General features: G+C 39.7%; 1 protein-coding gene across 3 annotated transcripts in view; it reads right to left on the reverse strand.

Moving 5' to 3' along the window:
- Positions 1–22,771, reverse strand: part of si:dkey-219c3.2 (transcription initiation factor TFIID subunit 4) — a 46,641-nt gene that overhangs the window by 12,252 nt on the left and 11,618 nt on the right. For 2 of the 3 annotated variants that reach the window (XM_017690287.2, XM_017690285.2), the window contains exons 11-14: positions 21,183–21,313; positions 20,009–20,134; positions 18,897–18,953; positions 10,866–10,982 (exon numbers count right to left, since the gene is read on the reverse strand). In XM_017690287.2, coding sequence (XP_017545776.1) covers positions 10,866–10,982; positions 18,897–18,953; positions 20,009–20,134; positions 21,183–21,313 — 431 coding nt within the window. Of the gene's footprint in view, positions 1–9,305; positions 9,493–10,865; positions 10,983–18,896; positions 18,954–20,008; positions 20,135–21,182; positions 21,314–22,771 lie in introns of those variants that run through there. The other variant, XM_017690288.2, reaches the window with a different exon arrangement.

Below are 22,771 nucleotides of genomic sequence, written 5' to 3' on the forward strand. Positions count from 1 at the left end.
ATAGGACTGGGAGGCGGGGGTGAGGGGGTGGGGGGCAATGTTCCTTAAACATAACAGCTCAAATCTCGAGCAGCAATCAGTCCCAAACCTCAATAAAGACCAAACCTACACTTCAAAACTTGCACTATGGGTAGACACTGTCGTCAAACAGCTTTCAGATGTGAGATAAGCTGAAATATCAAACTGCCCCAGGCTTAGTTGCACACACAAACACACGCTCATGCCTGAGGGTCATGGGGAAATATCAGATGGATTATTTACACAACTGCCCATAGATTTCAGATACTGGAGACACACTAGTCTCACTAAAACACAAAAGACCAAAACCCACTCCCTGCTTATTCTTCATTTAACCATCAACAAACAGACAACAGAGCCTTCAGGCAGTGAGTGCCTAAACAATGGGATAAAGGATTAGGCTTCGTTCAGTCTAGAAAAGGGTCCACACTTTAGATTCAGACTAATACTCTGAAAATGTATAAAATAAAGCTGACAAGAGGTCTGTTGGGAGCACTTTGGAGCAAAGAACCACTTTTGGTTCCCTAAAGAACCTTCTTTAAAGAACCATTCATTGAAAGGTTCTTTATGAGAAAAAAGTAGTTATTTTTCTATGGTTCGTCTGTTAAGAAATAAAATATGGTTCTTCTACCACAGTTCTTTAAAGAACCATCCACAGAAAGGCTCTTTAGGGCAGTAGTTTTCAGACTGGTCTTTAGGGCCCAAGACAGTCCTCTTTTTTGCTCCATCCTTTTTTCATGAGTTGGGTTGGACAGTCTGGGGACCCATTAGGGTCAGTTTAGAGAACTAAAAGTAGCTCTTCTGTGGACGTTCTTCTATGGTTCTTCTGTAAAGAATGGTTCATTGAAAGGTTCCTTCTTTGTAGACATGTGGCAATAATCAATAAGGTAAACAGGGATGTCATGATATTGTTAATGTGGACACTATGAAATAGTTAATTGTCACTTAAGGGTATTTTGAAGCATGACCTTTGGTGAAAATGACCCTAAGCATCACCATATAAAATTCCCTTAATATATCATCCTGAGGAATGATGCATCTTACAATAATCTGAGAGAATACAGAGTACTAGGAACACCGAACCCTGAGAGCATGGGTCCATGCCCTGTGCTAGATAGAGGAGTTTTAAATAAACTAAATCTACGAGAAGCTAAGCACAAGATGCCCATTAAGACTATAAGAAATAAAATCTAGAAATTCCAGATTGCAGAAATGAATGAAGACCACTGATGACACCTTGTACGACGGCATGATGAAGTTCTGTCTGTCTAAAGACAGAAATACCCAAAATGTTTAACCACCACATTATTGATATTTAGAACATTAACATGTATATTATCTTAAATGTGTAGTGATAAAAGGTTAGGCAGCTGTCCTAATGTAACCGTTTTACGGCACATAGCCATTTCTGTGATTGTTCTCTGCTTCCTCTGCTGAAATGATCTTCAGGGAACCAAAAGTAGCTGTTCTATGACTTCATAATGCTTCAAAGAGCCCTTCTGACAACTTTTTTTTTAGTGTGACATGGGTCTAAAACTCAGACCCTACAAACTGCAGCAAATAGGAGTTGTTCATGTTGTTTGGCTGGATGAGTACAATGAGCAGCGAGAACCAAACTAAAGGGTGGGAGTCAGTGAGAGACAGTGAGAGAGAGACCGACAGGCAGACAGAGAGAGTTTGAGAGCGTGAGATTGTGAGGAAGAGAGTGACGTGGTAGAGTGTGACTTGGATTTAATATTTTATAATTGCCCAGGGGACTTTTCACAGATCAATGTGAGACTGTACCCAAGCCTGTGCCAGAGAGAAAGCAAAAGAGCCAGAAAGAGCAAAGCGGGGGGTGGTGTGGAGAGAGAGAGAGAGAGATAGAAAGTAATAAAGATATAATGACAGCAAGAGTAAAGAGTAAAAGCAAAAACAGTAAAAATAAATAAATAAATAAATAATAAAAAAGAGAGAATGAAAGTGCAAAAGAGAGAGAGCAAATGAAAAAGATCTGTTCTGGAGTTCTCTCGATACCCTCGGTCTACTTAAGCCAAGTGTGTGTGCAGTGCTGGGTGAAATACACCCCGCTCTGGCTGCTGCGCCTGCGGGCCACGCTATAGGCACACATTACCTCTTTTAATGGGCTTCTATTTCAGCTGCAGAAGGGAAGCCAATAACCTCTCAACACTAATGGATTAGTCCACATGTACACAAGGTCTGTAGCTAATATTACTCTGACTATAGGCTTTCCCCACGGATCAAAGACTCGAGAAATAGGCCAAACAAACTGATTAAAGCGGCAGTTGATGAGTGGATGATTGTATTCAAGCCACAGCACTGTGTGCAAAAGTCAGAGACCACCCTTCATTTATTACATTTCCAGTCAAAACAGCTAATTATTCATTTTTCAGTGTCAGGAAAAAGCAGAAAACCTATTTTACAGAAAAGCAACAGAAGCCACAACATCTAAGTTCAGCAAGAACTGCTTCTGTACTCATGTTCCATCTTCACCCTTATTACAGCTTAAATTCTTTTCAGGAGACTTGCTTTCAGGTTTTCTAAGAAATCAGTCCTAGAAGTCTGTATCATTTTCTAACAACTCAAATAATCCCAAACAGTTTCAGTAATGTTGAGGTCTGGACTCCAGGGTAACCAGTCCATTGTTCACCAGCAGCTTATAATCTTCCTATTCTCAGCAGGGCTTCTTGACAGCAACACGTCCTTGCAGACCCATAATGTTGTCTTCTCACAGCAGAAGGATGGACATACACCTATGGATTTTTTCAGATCTGATTCAAGAGGGGAGCTCTTCTCTCAAAGATGAAATCTATAATTCCTGACAGGGAGAGTTTTGGTGGTCTACCAGCTATTAGGGATCTTCTTTTCCATATCTTTTAATTACTTTTTGAACCTTTGGAAACTCCTGTTATTTTAGGCATTATCCTTTGACTTTCTCCTTCCTTATTCAATAAATTCACCAAAAATATTGCCTGGAAATGAGTAACTTGTCCTTAATGGCTGGAATTTAAAAAAAATGAAAGGTGGTCTCTGACTTTTGCACAGTATTGTATATTATTAACTTCTCACATTAAGTATTTTGCCTGAATAGCAGTTTCAAAAAAATAAATTCACGTGTGGAGAGGAAAGATTATTTATGTGCTGCAGAGAAACCTGAGAGAAATTATTTCAGTTATGAAGAAACTACTTTTTAAATCCAACTTGAAATCAAGTTTCAAGACCACTGTCCTTCCATGGCCAAAAATGGATAAATTTACTTTGTGTTTAATTAGGTCAGATTAACAAGGGAGGTAATTAAATTCTCAGATGGGCATCTTCAAAGTGCCAAAGGCCCGACTTTGTTGCTGGAGCTGAATGCGTTCTCATTGACGTAGGCAAAAATTTGAGGGGCATCATTAAAGCAGGAGAGAACCTGAATATTTACATCCTCAAAACACATTTGACAACCATAAAGACACAGACAAGTAATGGAGATGCACAGACCTGCAGTAAATAGGTGAAAGACTGGGAAACAAACCATGAACGTGATTACAGGCCAAAAAAACCCATTAACCTATCTGCTATTTGATCATACTCTTGTTCTCCTTCCAGCCCAAAAATAGAGTTTAATGTTATTTGCTGCGTAATGCTGCATTCCATAGACCAGCATTATAACGCTCAGTCTTATCAGCTTCACAGAATTCACAATTTTGCAATGTAATTTTGGGGAATTTCTGTGGTGTCAACCAATCCTGACTGCTAGCCTAGCCACTGATCTATTGGCTAATAAATTCAACCAGGCTAGCTTTACTGTAACTTGGCCATTGTTAACAAAACAGCCATTCATTTTATCTCTAGAAAATGAAAAATCCAGTCCAATGCAAAAAAAAAAAAAAACCTCCAACTTTCAAGATACATGAACTTTTCATTTTTGTCAGAGTCTTTAATTCCATGCAAGAATGTAAATGAATTACCTCCTATTGTCATCACATCATCAGTATACTAGTAATTCTGCATGTGAGGCCTAAATTTGACCTTCCTTTTGATTGTGCATGTGACATTAATATAGACATAACACAGGGAGATAAACTAGAAAGATGCCCCGAAAATTCTGTAGTAACTTGCTAGGATTAAGCAATCTGAACGAAACAATGTGTTCCTCAGTATATGGAGCAAGCTGGGATACCAGTGTAGGAGCGATGAGGTAGGCGCCGGACAACTCTCGCAATGGTCAACCCCACATTTGTAACTTCCAGGTGCATACCCCTGTACCCCTTCATGTGTCTGGCAGAAAATGGAGATCACTTCCAGCATTGCATGTAATGCATTCGATTACACATACATCATGGTATGTAGCGTATTCTTTGGTTCAGATTGCTTCATCCTAGCGGGACTTGCAACAGAATATTCGGGGCCTCTTTTGAGTGAATCTCCCCTTATATTTCATGCTTTACAGGGCGACTCGTGGAAACACACACACATAAACACACCTTATTTTGGCAGGTTTGTTTTCTCCTGACTCAGTCTTTCAATTTTAACAAAGAAATCTTACATCATGCTGTTTACTACATACTACCACAAATCTGTTGTCTTTTTGTCTAAAACATCTCCAAATATTTCTCCACTGACATGTTGCCATTTCATTTAAGATAAGACGCAATATCAGCTGCTTATGGCTTAACCTTCTTGGTGCTTCTACTTCTCATACTTAGTCAAAAGATAACACAATATTTCTTTTTTTTATTTCTAAACTACTCATATTTACTTAAACAATTGTGAATAACCACATGCACCCCTAGCAATAAATGCAGAAGAAGCTTCATTAATACGTGGTTTTATGACAGAAGGCTTGGTTCACCAGCATTCATTCTTCAGTCACCGAAGTGTCTGAACATGAAATGACAACACAGTCAGTACAAGTGTTCGGCCTGATTATAAACATGCTGCGGTAAAATCCTGAACATATGATGATCAAACAATGCTGTCTGCATGTAGGCAGTGTGACATGTCTCGGTTTAAGTGGAAGTTGCTGCAGAGATGATGTTTAGGGAAAAACAACATTACATTCACAGAGAGTAAGGCTAGCCTCCTCCTCATAGCTCCACTAGCCTGAGGTCTCACACAGGCAATCTCTGGCATTAAGTTATTCCACTCAGCCCATGCAAACTGATAACACACTCCTCATGATCCGTCTTATGTCAAAACACATGCAGATAACTCGCAGATTACACACATACACACACACACACAGAATGCAGCGTTACACTCAAACAGGAAAATGTCAATCAGCTGGCAGGATCAGTCAAACATGGTTGGTTTGACATTAATTACTTACCCTGCTGAACCTTCTCACCAACTACAAGCTAACTACACAAACCCAAGAACTTGAGCTAATATCAGTCTAACTCTCAGGGTTGGGATGTATTCTGAGTAAGTATTAGGAAAACATTCACACAGAAATTAAGTAACTGTATTCAGACCAAGTTGCATTTTATAATAGCAATATTCAGAACACTTTGGGAACACTATGCCCGTTAGACAAAATCTAAAGAGGACCTGTTTCATGAAACAGCTTTCATAAAAATTCATTTGATTTTCTACTAAAGCCTGAGTAGACTGATAAATAAATGTGATGAGCCAGCTATTAATCCCAGGGTTGCTGAGCTCTGTTAAAGCCTGAGTAGACTGATAAATCAATGTGATCAATTAGGCAATGCTACTTTTTCAAAATATTTTGTCCAATACTGCTAATTCTTATACGTATGACAGAACTAGGGATGTGCATTCTGGCTAATTTTGACAGTCAAGTATCTTAAACTGATTAGTTTAGCTGAAATTAGCAGGGCTCTAGCTGGAAGCTTACTCTTTTAGGTGATTGTTCTGGTGTTAAGAGGCTAAATAAAGTGGCACCACAAAAGTTTAGGACCAAGCAGAGGAACACATTTGAAACGTTCTATTATTAAAAACAATCTTGAAAAGATGTTTGGCCAAGAAAGTGCAGTTTTGCTTTGAAATCATATTGTTTGAAGTATACTGCCAACTGGGTTCCTTAGAACTCTAGAAATCTAATACACATTTCCCCTTGCAGTCGATCAAAGTAACCTTGGTGCCCCGTTTTCTTCTTCAGTTTTGCAATGGAGTTATGATGCTAACATAGCTAACAATTAATGGAACTGTGTGCGGTTCATGGTGGTAAATTTTATGTCCATAGTTAAGCATCAGACAACTATATTTTAAGTTGCACCACTGCATATCTACAACCTTCGAGAAGGTGCTACAGTTTGCTGGATTAATGAAGGAAGTAACTGAGGAATCACCAAAATCAAAACCTCTTTCAAAACAGTAACAGCCTTGCTATAATTTTATTAGTAACTGGAATAAATACATAGAAAGGTTATATTAACTCATCCTTTAACATAAAACAAACGAGCACAGGAAACGCTCTTCAGATTACTAATGTGATGCACGAGTCACTCCCGGTGCAAAATATTAAGCATGCCTGCTTGCACAGCATCTGCTACATAGTTTCTTGTCTCCAATCAGCTTTACACCTCATCACTTAGCATCCCATAAACTGCATGACTAAATCACACACTAGCCAAACAAACTTGCTTATGTGGACGAAGTGATGTAATGTTCCAGTAGTAGCAGCAATCTTGAAGTCTGAATTTTTGCCCATTTTTGTCAGTATGCCATACATTACCAGAAATCACATAAGCAAGTCTATTTGAGATTACGTAGTACGTTAATACAGTTTAAGAAAAATGTGTGGTGATGAAGGAATGTTACCTGTTAGCTACTTTAGCGTTGCAGCTTCAGAGCAAAGGTAGTGAAGTAAAATTCAGGCACTAAAATTGTCTTGGTGAACTGACAACATCTGAGGTAAGACAGGAACTGTGAAAAGTAGATTTTTTGCTAAAGTATAAAATTAAATGCCAATATACTAACAATTCTGAAATTATTGATGTTAAATATTATTTTTTTTAAAAATACAGATTCTGGGAATCTGTATTCAATATGCATATGTTTGGCCTGCTCACATTTCTAAGTGTTATTCATCCTTTCAGTATTTGTCAGTTGCTAGTTTAATGATCAACTAGCTACCTGTCTGCATGGCAATAAACTGCACCTGTTAGCACTGGACCTCTAAAGAACCAAACATTTCCCAGCACATGGGCAGAAAAGATATTTGCATGAAGTTGAGCATGTTCTACAGGTTTATAATTGAAGTGGTTTGAAGTGAGAAGTAGAGAAGAACAAGATTTTAGATGCCAGTAATCCGGAATGACTGAACAAACAGAAGTGAAAAAAAAGCAACAAGTAAGGAGGCTTGAAGTGCACTCCATGTGTAACAGTGTAGAGTCAAGCATGCCGAGCACAAAAACACATGAACTGGCTTCTAAAACCTCGACTGGTAACATTTTAAACTCCAGCCCTGTACAAAAAGGCCAGCTCATTACTGGCTTCACAATTCAGTCTGCCTTTGGTATTCCATGCCTGTCCCTTCCCCCCACTCCCGTCTCCCTCGCCCCAGGCTCATCTGGCAGAAGGGGAGGTTTTAATTGTGGCTATAGAACTCGGCGCGGTTTTTTGCCTGTGAGCGAGCCCTTGCTTCAGTGGGTGAGAGAGCTTGCTTTAGTGATATTGGGTGCAGTCCATCCCTCCAGGCTGCTTTTAATGGCTCCTCTCCCCCTCTCTTTCATAGCCGGCCTCAGATAGTTTTCCATGTGATGCCTTGTTAATTCTGCTGCAGGGAAGGGCAAGCGTATATCTCTCCCTCACTCTCTCACTCTGTACCTCATTTCTTCGTTTTCTCTCTCTATTTTTTTTCTCCCCCTCCTTTCTTTGTACCAGCCTTTCTTGATCATCTGCGCTGACTAAATCAAAGTTAATGGCAAAATGCAGTACTTGCAGCATGCATACTCCAAAAAACAAAACCCAGTCAATGTATACTACATCTATTATCATACAGTCATTAAAGATGAAAGGGTGAGAAAGGATACATGTACCCCTCGATGTGTTCAGTGAATTCCTCCTCCCTTCTTTATTCTGTCACTCCCTATTTTTTCCTCTACCCACAGCCCGTGTTCTGTACCCTCAATTCTTCCCTGCTGTGGTCCCTCTGGCCTCCAAAATGGAAAGGACATGTTAATATGCGGCGGACAGCTCAACTCTGACCCCATGCGCGGTCCTCCCTCAGGCTCAGTCTGGTATGCAGAGCCGTGGGCGCACGGCAGCCTTTATTAAAGTCGGGCCTAGAACTTAGCCCTGAGGAACACCCTCATCACCTGCTCTGTGACTGACTAATCCAGCCTTAGGCTCTACTGGAGGCCGTGCCTACAGCCCAAACGGTTCGTCAAGCCTGAGACAGCAGCTCCAGTCCTGACTGGCAATCAGATAGAAACTGCCTAGAGGGCTCAGGGCCTAAACAAAGGGCGCCAAAAAAAATAGAAATGGGGAAAAAAATGCACCATCTTCCCTGAATGCACACCCAACAAGCAGTGTAAGAGAATTGTCTCAGTGTCCGAGCTGTTGTCCTCTATGCATCCTGAAATCCAGCATTGCTATGACACTATAGGCAGCCCTAACAGAGCGCTAAAGGGGAGCTAGCATTGTGGGGCTTTTTTTTTTTTTTTTTTTTTGTGCTGGCAGGAAGCAGGGTCAGAATTAAAAGTGGAGCCTTCGTAGCATAGCCGACTAGCTGGCAGACTGACTCTCGCTCCGGGCCATGTTGGCCCTCAGGCGCATTACTGCGGAGATGAAATATCTGACTGGCCCCTTCAGAGCAGGCCCAGCTACAGGCCCGGAGGCCAGCACTGACCCCTTTAGAAAAGTCACATTCACTTTACTCCACAGGGAGGGAGGGGGGAAGACAGAGAGAGAGAGAAAGAGAGAGAGGGAGGGAGGGAGGGAGGGAGGGGGAGAAAAAAAAAAAAAAAAAACAGAACCGCCAAGGGCACTATAGAGGCGGATGTGAAAGACTGAAATGTGGGGAGGCGAAAATGGGAAAGATCGGCTCCTTGCCTTCACTTCAGATACGCGTGCAATAAAACCTTTTTTCCCTGTGACATTCTGAAAGACTGGACGAAACAGTTAAAAAAAGATCAGTACTGTAGGTACAGTTCTCTACAAGTCTATTTCTCTCCCATTTACCCCCTCCTCCCCCTTTTTTTAAATTCTGGAATCTTGTGAACAGATGAAGATAAAGCACAGTGAAAGAGGTCAGCAGTGCAATCAGAGAGCAGAAGTAATGCTTTTATTTGGTTATTTATGCTTTTTATACTGGGGACATTTAGAGCCACACACAGCAGCAGATCGAATCAAAGCAAACAACGCAAAAATCTAACCCATGTGGCAGGTCATTCAACTGCAGCCACTTCCTTCTGTGGTGATATTATTTATGCATGGAGCATTAGGAGGCACATTTCTAGCAGCAAACAGCAGCAGACGTCTCCTTAACCAGTTAGTGTACTGTTTAGCCAACAAGCGGTGGATCTACGGGAATGAAAGCATGTTTTCACGTATAATCTTGTTCAGAGGAGAAACAAGTTATTTTACTCCTACTTTCTGCAGTAGAAACAGCAAAATATTGCAGCTTCAAAAGTGCGTTGCAAAGGGACAGAAATATAAATAATGGAAAAACAATTAACTTAATTTTTGTAAACAAAAGTCTCCCCCCCCCCCCATTTGATTTCATTTTCAATAAACAGTTCCTATCTGAATTAATTGTACACACGATTGCACAACAGGCAACTGGTTTCGCTAGAGAGGATGATATCACAACTACAACAATGCATCATCAATAGCCATAAGACAGACAACTATATAGGTCAAGTTTTCTGTGGAAGTCATATATATATATATATATATAAAATAAAAGGGGGACGTCGTACACTCCAGCAGCTTCTGAGACATACTAAGGTACGTTGCGCCAAAGTTTGGTCATGGCATTACTGGGTGTAAACAGAACTTTAAAATACAGACGTTTCAGCAGCCCATCATTGTATATTTAGCTTTTATATATATATTATAATGGTCCTCAGTTTAAACACTGCTACATTCTACTGTCAACAGAAGGAAAACTTTTTATTGCATCAGTGCATTAATTCTAGATTCAGTTGATGTGTGCACACATGAGTGTCTTTATCAAGTATTTTAAAATGGCTTTAAATGTGGCTCAGAACATCAGATTCCAGAACCAGAAATGTGTTTTATAATTGATATTTTAAATGGGTGACATCCTTAATTTTAGGCTTTCTGGTTATTGGTCAATTGTTGGGGTTATCAGTGAAAAGAATGTCCCACAATTTGCAGCTCTTATGCAAACATGGGTCATTGTCCCTCAGGAAGAGAAAAGATTTTAAGCAGAATAAATGTGTTTGATGTACTATAAAATTAGCAAACTTAGGTTCTAAATAAATCACTGGAACCACAAAGTGCAAATCACAATATTAATCTACTGCAGTGCTTCAACTTTATCACTGAGGCTGTATCATTTTTTCTTACCTTTTTGCGCTGTCTAAAATGTGGCAACATTAGTTGCATATATTTTTTTGTAATGGGATGGTTTGCTTGACATCGCAAAAAAAAAAAGTTTCAGGAAAGTTTCCATATATGGGGGGTGGGCGTGGGGAGCGGGTGAATGGGATGTTTTGCAACTTTAGAAGTGTTTACATACCACATCAAACTCTGATTTCTATCACTGTCTATGATAAGGGCCCTTTAAACTGCACCATAGAGCTTCTTTCTGCTATCTGGTTGCCATTTTGCCAAAACAAATAAACAAATGCTGCAAAACAAATAAAGTTTAAAAAAAAAGAAAAAAGAAAAAAAAAGTGTGGATGTAACCAAGAGCCAAGTATTCTCACCTCTCCAGACGCAGAGGCCCCAGTGTCCAGTTTGCGTTTTTTGCGTGGCCCTATTGCTGCCAGGGCTGTGAGGTTGGCATCGCGCTGCCTCATCTGGGCTAACTCCTGCTGCTGCATCTGTGGAGCATTAGAGAAAAACAGTAACATCACAGTAATATCATAAGAACAAATATACTTTTAAAATAAAACGGCAATAAAACACTAAACATCTAGAAATAACCTGTGCTTTAAAAAGAAAAACTGGTCCTCAGATGTAGAATTATCATTTTGAGCACCTCAAACCTGGCGCAAGTGCTTCAGTAAAATGAATTTCTGCAACCCTTTCATAACCCCAGCTCCAACTTCAGCCTGTAAATGAAACGGCGGGCACTCGGCAGTGGCAGACAGGGTTTCAATTCGTTTGCAAAACCTAACTCAAAGCTTTCTCCATATCTGGGTACTTAATTCAATTTCTTTCCATAAGGGAAAGGAGTGAGGGAGAGTGAGCAAGCGAGCGAGTTAGAGAGAGAGAGGTTTCAAAAGCACAGCCTGCAGGTAAAGTCATCTCGCCCTAGCAGGCAATGACAGAGGCAGCCATGCCAGGAGGGGAGGGGAGGCTGTGTGTGCTCCGTTCTCCAACACTCACCTCTCCTAACCCTCAAACTCACACCACAGCCCCCACAATCACTAAAACAGACACAGCAAAAGCAATGTGTGTATCTGCGTCTTATGCAGGCTTATTAAACACTGATGTTCACTGCTGCTACAAAGTTAAAGAGGAATTCCACCCTTTTATTTCAATTTCTGCATAATGAATTTGAGAAGTGAACAAACTTATTCAGAGTAGGTTGATCTGAAAAACTTCACTGTAGAAAATTGTACTGATTTCTTCACAGTGGTGTTGATGGGAACCAGGGATCACAGGGTCTACAGCGCAAATAGTCATTTTATTTACTATTCCTATAATAATATAATTATAAAAATTCCTATATTCCCAAAAATATTCACTCGTCTGCCTTCACGCACACATGAAACGGAGAGATCCGATTCTTAATCCATAGGGTTTAATATGATGTCAGCCCACCCTTTGCAGCTATAACAGCTTCAACTCTTCTGGGAAGGCTTTCCACAAGGTTTAGGAGCATGTTTATGGGAATTTTTGACAATTCTTCCAGAAGCCCATTTGTGAGGTCAGACACTGATGTTGGACGAGAAAGTCTGGCTCACAGTCTCCACTCTAATTCATCCCAAAGGCGTTCTATCGGGTTGAGGTCAGGGCTCTGTGCAAGCAAGTTCTTCCACACCAAACTCGCTCATCAATGTCTTTATGGACCTTGCTTTGTGCACTGGTGCACAATCATGTTGGAACAGGAAAGGGCTGTCCCCAATTCTTTCACAAATGTTTGCAGAAGCAGCCTGCAGGCCTAGGTGCTTGGTTTTATATGCCTGTGGCCATTGAAGTGACGAACACCTGAATTCAATGATTTAGATGGGCGAATGAATACTTTTGGGAATATAGTGTATGTATGTGTGCGCAAAACTGATGGTCAAATTGCAGTAAAAACGGAAAAAAAAAATCTTTGCCTTATTTTTTGCCTTATAATGCCCTGCATGTAGCTCTCCACCATTAATCTAAAAACTTTCTTCTCATAACCATCACAAAACAATGTTTCAGGCATCAGGTAGCGAATTTAAAACCATTTAATGTATTAACTATCCATGGGGAAGCTTTTAGAGGCATTAAACAGTTCAGGCGTCTGGTTCCCATCATGACCACTGTGAATTCAGACTGAGCATTTCACATCAAAACACTCTGAATGAATAACTGTCTTAAACATTTAATTATGCCAAAAAAAAAGTAAATTCTGTAAAATGTAAAAAAAACACTGGTAAGTCAACAATGCTAGCATTTGCAACAATGAATGAAAGCAAACAGACATAACACAAATGACAGTGCTAACTGCTGGCTACTAGCTTTTTTTCCCCCATTGATAACCACTAGAGATGGCTATCATCACATTACAGCTGCTACATCTGTGGCTATGAGATTGGTTCATAGCGGCAAACAATAATTCAACATACTAACTTGCTCACAAATACAACTCACCACATTTAATCTTGTTAAAAATCTGTAATTTCACAGAATTATCAGCCTGTGTACCTTCTCCTCCTGACCATGATACACAAATAGTGTTTGAATACTGGCACCTCAAACGATTCACTAAGAACTTGAGTATCCATGAAAATTCCTATTAGCCACATTAGTATGCTCAGTCTCATTACATAATGCCTGGTTCACGAGGTAATGATTTATAAAATCCTAACCGATACTGAAAATGATACTGATCGACCTCACACAAAATTGTAGTTTTTGTCCTTTCATTCACAGCTACCATAAGGGGATGCGACAATATATCATGATATCACATGACGAAGTATCACAATATTTAGTTTTTCTGATGTTTGACGTTGGAACAGACAAAGGCCTCAGTAGTACTCCATGAAAAAAATACTATCAAAATGAGCACAATAATTTCTCACGTTTCACATGCTCTGCACTAAATTCAATTAAAAAGGCCCAATTATGCTCTCTCTGTAATGAGACGGTTTTTTAGCATCTACTGATGAGATTCACAACATATTCAGAAAAGCTTACTGTGATGTAATTAATCAAATTAACGATGAAAGATTGTCATATTACCCACTCCTAGGCACCATACTATAAGATTTTCTCAAAATAAAACACTACACACTTTCAGATCATATTCACAAACCAAAGTCCCATCCAACCTCAAGCTCAAAGAATTTCACGTGAACAAGCACGACTTTAGATCAACACAAACATGATGAATGACATACAGACTGTGGTCTCCATGTATATATGCATTCAACAAGGGAAAAAAAAGAAGTGAGAAATTTGTTTTTTTTTTGTTTTTTTTTTTAAAACAGTTTTTAAAACAGTTTTAAAACATTCTTTCAAGTTGCAATTTTGTTCTAAAAATGGCCCTCCTACTTATTAAAAGTCAGAATAAAATTTATTTTATTCTGACTTTTAATAAGTAGGAGGGCCGTTTTTAGAACAAAATTGCAACTTGAAAGAATGCAATACTCAAACTGCAAGAGCTGAAATTTTAATTATAGACTACATAAGTACAAGTTTTGAATGGGTAAATCTCTAAAAAAAAAAAAAAAAAAAAAAAAAAAAAATAATAATAAAACCCTATCAACAAAGAGCTTGCACATGGTGTGTAGAGAAGTCAGACCAATCAGAAGCAATCAAACACCCAGCGTTCAAGCATCCAGCCAGAAAAAGGTTTTCCATAGAAACGTTATGAATAAACCGTCACAGTGGTGGTATTTAAATAAAGAAAATTTCATCTTTTCATTCAGTTCAGGTCCAACTGGTTAACTCAAGTGTGATGTCAAGACCATGTTTCATATAAGCTGATCTGTGTACAACTCCAGATAGTGAATTGTACACACTGAACGTGTTCAAAATTGAAGCTGCCATGACTGGACTAGGAGTAGATTGGAAGTGTAAAGACTGGATTTTGCACACCCCCCAACACAGGATAATCCAGGAAGGTAATAGTTTGAGATTCACCTAAAACTGGAAAAATGCCTTTTTTCGACTGACTGTTGGGGTGATTTGGCCTCAAAATCAGGCAGATTCTCCTGTAGTGAGGGGCAGACATAAGCTGTAGACATGAAGTGATTCTAGCCATAATCCAAAAAAGATTGATTTCTGAAAAGATTAATCTATATAATATAATATATAATCTATAAAGGTACACAATTACATAGGCAGATTATTTTGCATTATGAAGTCATTTTTTGGCCACTATTAACCTCTAGTGTGTCTAAATATTTGCACCCTCCCTCTTTGTACAAACAGATTTGCTGTGGTGAAGAGAGGAAATTGACAAAAAGCTAATTCAAGGCAACGTTTACATGCTAATTAAGTCAGGGTTATGCTAATCTAAAGGGAAGTCATGCACATTGCATGCACACGCATGGTTACCCTGGAGAAACCAGGCAACACATGCACGCACACACACACGCCTGCGCATGTGCGAGTGTGTGCGTTTGTGTGTGTGTGTGTGTGTGTGTGTGGTTTCTCCAAGCACATACACACACGATGGCGGCCTGGTGGCTGAACTTTGAGCTGAATCTGACAGCTCCGGTGAAGATGACTGCAGGGCACAGAGGACAGTGAGCGAGCACTGAGAAAGAATTGTCAACACACGAGCGCTACAGCGACTCTATTAGGGCTAAACAGAAGGTTCTAGAAGCAGAGAGACTGCTTGGTGTCGGCGCAGATCTCCTCAGCGCCCGCAGCCACAGCGGTGCCTCGCTTTCATATTCATTTATTTGATGAGGAGTGAAAGAGGAACCTAGTTACGCCATCTGTAATCCAGCGCTCTGCACTAACTCCCCAACCCACCCTAATGACTGAGCTCCATCACACAGCTCAAACTCCTCTCAGCACTCGCTCTGTTTAAACGGCAGCTTCTCTTGTTTTATCATTTGAAAAGTGAGTATTGATGGAATGTAACAGTAACTGATCAAGCTTCTTATTCAGCTTTAGAATAACTTGAAGTCAAAAAGTGAAAAAGAAAGAAGGAAAAGGAGATTAGATGTGGATAGACAGATAATGACAAGAGGGAGAGACAGAGGGACAGAGAGGTATACAAGCATAGACAAAAGGTATAAAGAGAGAGAGAGAGACTGACAGAAGGACAGACAATGGATAAAAAGAGAGATAAACAAACAGAAGGATAGAGATAGATGGACAGAGGGATGGACAAAAGACTAAAGAGAGATAATAATGGCATAATGAAACAGACAGGCAGAGGGATAGACAGAGGGATAAAGGGATGGATAGACAGAGTGATAGACAGGACAGACAGGAATAAAGAGACAGAGGAATAGAGAAAGTGATAAAGTAATAGACCGAGGGATAGATAAACAGAAGGATATACAGAGGGATAGAGAGAGATAGACACATACAGAGGGATAGACAGAAGGATATAGAGAAGAATAAATAGAGATAAAAAAGAGGAACAGACAGAGGAAGACACAAAGACCAAGAAAAAGACAAATAAAAAGAGAGACAGACAGACAGACAGACAGACAGACAGACAGACAGACAGAGAGAGAGAGAGAGAGAGAGAGAGAGAGAGAGAGAGAGAGAGAGAGAGAGAGAAATGCTTGTAATCTCTAATCATTTCCAAAAGGTCAATGGAGGGAGAGAGCGATGCCAGCAGCGCTGCTCTCTCTATCCCTATTGATCCTTATCTGCTGTCCAGCTCTACAATGACTGGCCCCAGAGCAAAAGCTTAATAAACGTGCAGGAGAGTGCGGAACGCAGCACTTCAATTAGGGGAGCTTATTGAAGTCAAGGACACGAAACTAAGAGCTACATTACCGACGGCAACGCCAGCGCCCGCTTGAGATTGCTGGATATGCTGCAACGATATTAACATGTGGAGTGATTGCTTCAGGGTGCTGTTCCCTGACTGCCTGCAGGGGGCGCAGGAGGCCATTACTGTCTGAAGAGCAAGGTGACTCCTTAATGAGCTCGAGCTACACAAAAGTAGGTAAACGCAAACACACTGACTAAAAGCACACAACTACAGATGGACCAGAAGATAGACGGTCTCGTCACTGGTTGCTTCTAGAGCAACAAACAGCACTGATAATAAATTGGCTTAAAACCGGTTCATATCATTTCACAGCCAAGTCATTTCATGAGGTCCAACAAAATTCAGTTTGTCTGTAGGAACTTCAAATGGAGTGATAACAATTGAAACTGATTCTGACTTGAAAGAAAAATTTTAAACAGAACCCAATTTTTTAATTTAAATTGGGCTTTACTGACAAACATCAAATTCGTCAGATCAAATTGTCGAATTTTCTAAAGTCTAACAGCAGAAACGTATGAAGTCCTAGTACAAGGAGGAAACAAGCTACTTAAATATAACAAAGCTTAATCTTAAAACAGGTAAGAAACTCAACTCTCACAAACGAGCAAATTTAAAAGTACATTTCCATAGTAAACAAAAGCATTTCATAAGCAAATGTGGTTTTCTTTTATAAAATTCATTATTAGTGCTGTTTTTTCCACTGATACTAATAAATTCAAAGAAACTCAACAGCGTCTGACTATCAATCAGACAAATGATATACCAGTCTAGCCCAGTACAAACTGCCCTCTGTCACCACCATGACTGGCTAAAGGATTAAAAAGTGAAGAAGGACGTGTGTATATTGTGCATGAGTCTGGGCTTTAAAGGGCCTATATCCTATATTTTTTTGTATTTTATTTTTTTCAACTGAGATCAACTTACAACATTTGCATGCTTTTATGTACCCAAAACGATCTTAATTCATCTTTGCACAGCAACTATTCTAACTATTCTTTATCCACTAGAATTAAATGGGCCGTTTTTGTTACTGTACCTTTAAGACTTATATAAGCTAAACGAGCTCATTGTTTCACTGCTGAAACAATGCTTAGAACTTTAATATGAATGGGCGGGGCTAAAATGTTGCATGTTGGATAGGGGGATTATATGTAAATGAACTGATGTAAAACGGCTGTTTTAGCCCCTTAGTTTCCATATATGAACAGTATGGGCTGGGGAGTGAATGGTATGTTTTGAAATGGTAACAATGTTTACATATTGCCACATAATCTTAAATTTAAAAAAAAAAAAAAAGCAAGAGATTAATTTTTCCCCATGATGTAGGCCATTTACAGTATGCCCTGGACAACATGAGGAACTGGCACACTGCTGAAATTCAAAACAAATAGCTCAGAGTTCACTTCATGCTCTCATTACTGTAGCCACATTCTGACCTGAAAATAAATAAATAAACAAACTGAACATGTAAAGGCGGCTTCATGAAGTGATCTTTCTAAATCTCAATTTGGCCTCAGGTGCAAGACAGAGTGCTGAAACTAGCACTACTCAGGCGGAATGAAACGAGCATCTCTGCGGCACAGATTTACGGGATTAGTCTTCACACACGATGGGTCATTTAATACAAATGTGGTTCACAAATAGATCAATCTAAATTACTAATTTCAGTAAGCAGGAACATTATTATCAATTAGCATTATATAAATCGCATACCTAAGTCTATCTGAGATTACTTAGACAACCTGAAACCAAAATGGTCTCCTTTACCTTGTTAGTTCATGCCCCTGGTCATATTCACCACAATACATCACACCGTACTATTTATTAGACAAAATTCATTTTCTCTCAATCTTCTACCAAAATCTGATGACATTCCTCCCCCATTAACATTTCTTCTGAGGTTTGGTTATGTCTTATTGCATCAGTGGGCAGAAAATATTAACCAATTATATCACGTTTCACTTCCCCCTCCCACCTCCCCAACCTACAATCGAGATAAAATATTCAGCAAACTCAGAGACCCTCCCTGATACTGCACTTCACTCAGAAACACACTGCAGTAAAGAAGACGTTGTAGAGTACAACACTAACTGATGGAATAAAAGATTTTATTAGTTGTTAGCAGGAAACATGTCTTGGCTGATTGGATGCATTTGAAGTGAAGTCAAAAAAGTGTAAAAGTGCATTCTTGTATGTACTGAGGAACTACGGTCACACGCAAAAGTCTGAACACCCTCAGTCAAGGTTTTTTTCTAAGAGAGGAAAAATTACATCCTCTACAGAGAACACAAATACATTTTTTTTATTTTAAATGTACACTTTCTATTTAACAAAAAATGTAACTAAAAAACTAAAATATATAGTGTGCCACAGCTTTTTTTAACCCCAATATATTAAATTCAGCTAACAACAGTAACTACAATACACTCAAGTAGATTAAATTGTGTAGAAGTGTGTTTCTGTTGAGGATGTAACTTATTTTTCACTAAATAAATATTTTTCACTCAAAAAAAAAAAAAAAAAAAAAAAAAAAAAAAAAATCAACAAAACATAATTTGACTTGGAGCATCCAAACTTTTGCATGCGACTGCACACATGCCATGTTATGTTGTTCCACTAGGCTCACCTCTTTAGCTTTCTGCTTAAGCCGAGCCTGCTCAGGGTCTTCTTGCCTGGAACGACTCTGCAAAGGGAGGAGAAAAAAAACAAAACAAAAAAAAAAAAAAACAGCAGAATTACAGGCACAGTTAAACAAGTAATCAAACGTCAGGAACAAGAATAATTAATCCAAAAATTCTGACACTGGTGAAAAGGTTAACCAAACTCCAGTAGCCAGATCTTCCTATAATTTTGCTTGCTGTGCATATAAATAGGTCAGCTTAACTCACAAACAGTGCTGGTGGTGAATCAGGGAAGAGCAACACAAGAGCAATTATCTCCTGGCTGACAGCTTAATTACTCGACTGCTTAATTAGAAAAGGGACGCAGCACTGGGAATCTAACGAGGAGGCTTAGGAACGGGACGTCATCATCACCATCATCATCATCATCTTCATCATCCTTGCCGATGCTGTTTAAGTCAACTAATTACCTCTGCTTTCATGTTGCTCGCTTTCTCCTGTGGGGGATCCCAATACACCCCCACCTTAGTTTATGGAACAAAACTTCAATGGAGGAAATGCATGCTGGGAAGGTACTGCTGGCTGTTTGTTGATACTGAAGACTGCCTGGGTCTCTCTGGCTTTGCCATTACAGATTCAACTGAATAACAGTTTATCTGACCTTATATTAAAAAAAAAACAAACAAAAAAAAAAAAACACACAACAACTTTCCCCAACCATTTATAAATTTTGCCAAAGTTATTCTTAGAGGGGGAGATGAACAATATCATGCTTTTCATTTTTTCAGTTCATTTTTCATGTGTCCAGAAAAGAAATGGAAAGCTTTATTAAAAAAAAGGGGGAAAAGTTTCTGTTGCTTAATTAAGGCCAATGAATTAATGACCTAAATGTAATCGGGGCCCTTTCTTAGAGTGTGAACTGCTGGCTTTGTTTACACTTCAGAGATGATAGCTTCATAGCTTTAGTGCAGAAGAAGCAAACTTCAGACACTAAACAAGTTTTAACTGCTCTACTATATTTGGTGTAGGGGTCAAATCAGGTAAATTTGATATTTCTCACAAACCATTAGATTTTTTGGACTGAACCATTGTTTTAACGGTCAGTTCTCTGACTCACTTTGGCTACTTTAAGCAGGATCTCCCTCTCCTCGTCGTCTTTGCGCTGTTTCTCCAGCCTTTCCAACTGCTCGAAGAACTTCAGCTGCGTCCTCACATCTGACGCTTGCTCATAGCGCTCTTCATCCTGGAAGAGGAAAACACGGGCTGAGCTCAATCAACACACATTTTCACATCATGTTCACTTTCAACAAACGCCTTAACTTCTGCTCCACCAAAACTTTTGCTATTTTTTGCCCCCCCACCCCCACCCTGCATGACTGAAGTGAGGAGAAGTTAGTAGGTCACCCAGAGTTAATGGGATAATTGTTTGTTTCGCAGCTTCTTGGAGGCAGCCCCCGACGAGCTCGCTTGCAAAGCTCTGTTCTCACTTCCCAGGTGAAGCAGTGCGGCAGATGAGGACCAAAGCCAGGCAGCCCACGGAGGAACACGTACACACTTCTGAGGCTGTAGCCTGTTAGCAGCAGTAACAGCACTCCTCTCTGCCTCTCATCTGTCGCTCTCAGTCTCTCTCTCTCTTTTTTTTTCTGAGGCAAGGCTGTGTGCCGTGCTGGCAGGGCAACTTTTCCTGTCACCGGTGAAGTTTGCCCTGCTTTCGGCTGATGACAACTGCCTGGATCCGCAGAAACACAGCGAAGGCATTTCAAAATCACAGGAAAATAAATGACTACCTCCTCTCTGCACACGTTCCTTTAACTATGCACCTACAAACTAACTATAAAAACATGATGAACCTGTCACACTCACAGAGACCTTCCCTTGGGGGAAGACATTCCTACAATTATGTTTACCAGTGAAAACCCAATTTAAATCATCTGCCCTATTTCTCCTGCAGCGAGCAGTATATGCCCCAAATGTAGCTTCAGGTGAATTTATGAATAGAGATACTAAACTAAGTTATCAGTGAAATGCAGTAATGACAGCAGGCATTAGTCAGAGCCTGCTAAGCATAAAACAGACATCAGAAGACAGTAATCACTGCTTTGATGTAGAGGAGAAACTCTGCTTATATTTCCCACAATTTTGCTTTTTGCAATTTGCATGCCACACTGTGGTTAAGTTTAGGTGTGGGAGTTTGACTGGGCTCAAGCTCAGGTAACAGGATAACGTTAGCCAGAAAGCCTGTTTAGCATCTGGCTTTGATGTGCATGCTGGTGGCTGGCGGCGGCTCGTACCTTGCAGGAGTCCGTGCGGTGTTGGGCGAGAGCAGAGACGTTCTCCAACATAGTGCGGAGCCTCATCTCAGCAGCGTGAGACACCAGACTCACCACGTCCCCCCCAACCTCATTCACCCCAAACTTTCGCGCTGAAATGAAAGAGAAATACATTCAACTCAATGAAAATAGACAAGGTGCCAGCAAACTACAGGTGCAAAGATAAAAAACATCTGGATGGCAATAAGTGTTAACACACATTGTCACATTTTAGTTTTAACCAAAAAAAAGTGCAATCAACATGAAGTGCAGTGGGTAGGATTGTTCATTTTACATAGGTGACATATCTAAAACAGGCTTAACAATTACTGTTAACAATCGTCAGGTGAATGATGGCATAGTAGTGGCAGATATATATATATATATATATATATATATATATATATATATATATATAGAGGAGGCGTTCCAACCATATACTGACTGTAGATATGATATATGGTACTGCCCAAAAGTCAGATATTACCTTATATTTACACCCTACACTTATTTAATTTGTAGCAAAGCAGCCATTAAGAACAAGCATCATATTTTCATCATATTCAAAATGATTAAACCCTGAGCTCAAAGGACAAAAAATAAATGCAAAGAAATACGGAATTAGTAAAAGTATTAAACACATTCTGATTAAGCTCCTGTAACTAGAACAAAATGCAAATTTTAATGTCAAATTGTAGCAAATAAGAGAAATGTGATTAATGCGATATAATATTAATCGTTTGAGAAGCCTACTTATACATAAACTCTCCAGTTTATCCCACGTAAAATATTTTGGCCACTGATTTAGTATGCACTCCTACAACAAACTGCTTGGGTGAGGTGCATTTATAAGCTACAGTACTGTACTGTACTGTAAAAAAAGTACTGTAATCTGTTGGGCACTGTTTAGTGTCCTTGCGTTAGCTAACAATCAAGTCCTTCACAAGCTGAATGAAGTCAAAAGTCAAGTCAAAGCTCAAATGTAACGTATTAGAGCAGGAAAAACATGAAACTGTTGGATGGACCACACAACTGGAGGTCCTGATCTAGATATTAGACATCAACTCTTCAGTATGCATTACTGTTTTTCCCCTGATGACCTCAGCTGACCATCAAAACAACTTACCACAGTCATAGTCAAACACAAAAACACGTCCAGCAGGTGGTGCTATACAGTGTTGCTCCCCCTTCTCTTCTCTATCCATCTACACTGAAGCCATCATACATACACACATCTCCCCCAGAGGAAGATTTACATTTTTAACACACTCCAGCCGCCGGCGACAGTGTAACAACCGCAGCCAGGCTGCATGTAATAGCACATAACCCCCGGCACTCATTGGTATGCACTGTATACTAAATCAAACGCAAGGGAAAGAGAGAATTTGCTTAAATACAATAATGGAAGGAGTGTTGAGATGAGAGGGGTCCTCAGAACCCTTCACTTCTCCCTGATCCTCTACCTTTCTCTCCCTCTGCATAATCTTATCTGGAAACGAGCAAACGCCTGGCTTCATAAATGTGTTGAATGTAATATACATGAGTGCAGTAATTGAAATCTACCATGGTCA

The sequence above is a fragment of the Pygocentrus nattereri genome, chromosome 8, assembly GCF_015220715.1.
Source record: "Pygocentrus nattereri isolate fPygNat1 chromosome 8, fPygNat1.pri, whole genome shotgun sequence".
Taxonomy (NCBI): domain Eukaryota; kingdom Metazoa; phylum Chordata; class Actinopteri; order Characiformes; family Serrasalmidae; genus Pygocentrus; species Pygocentrus nattereri.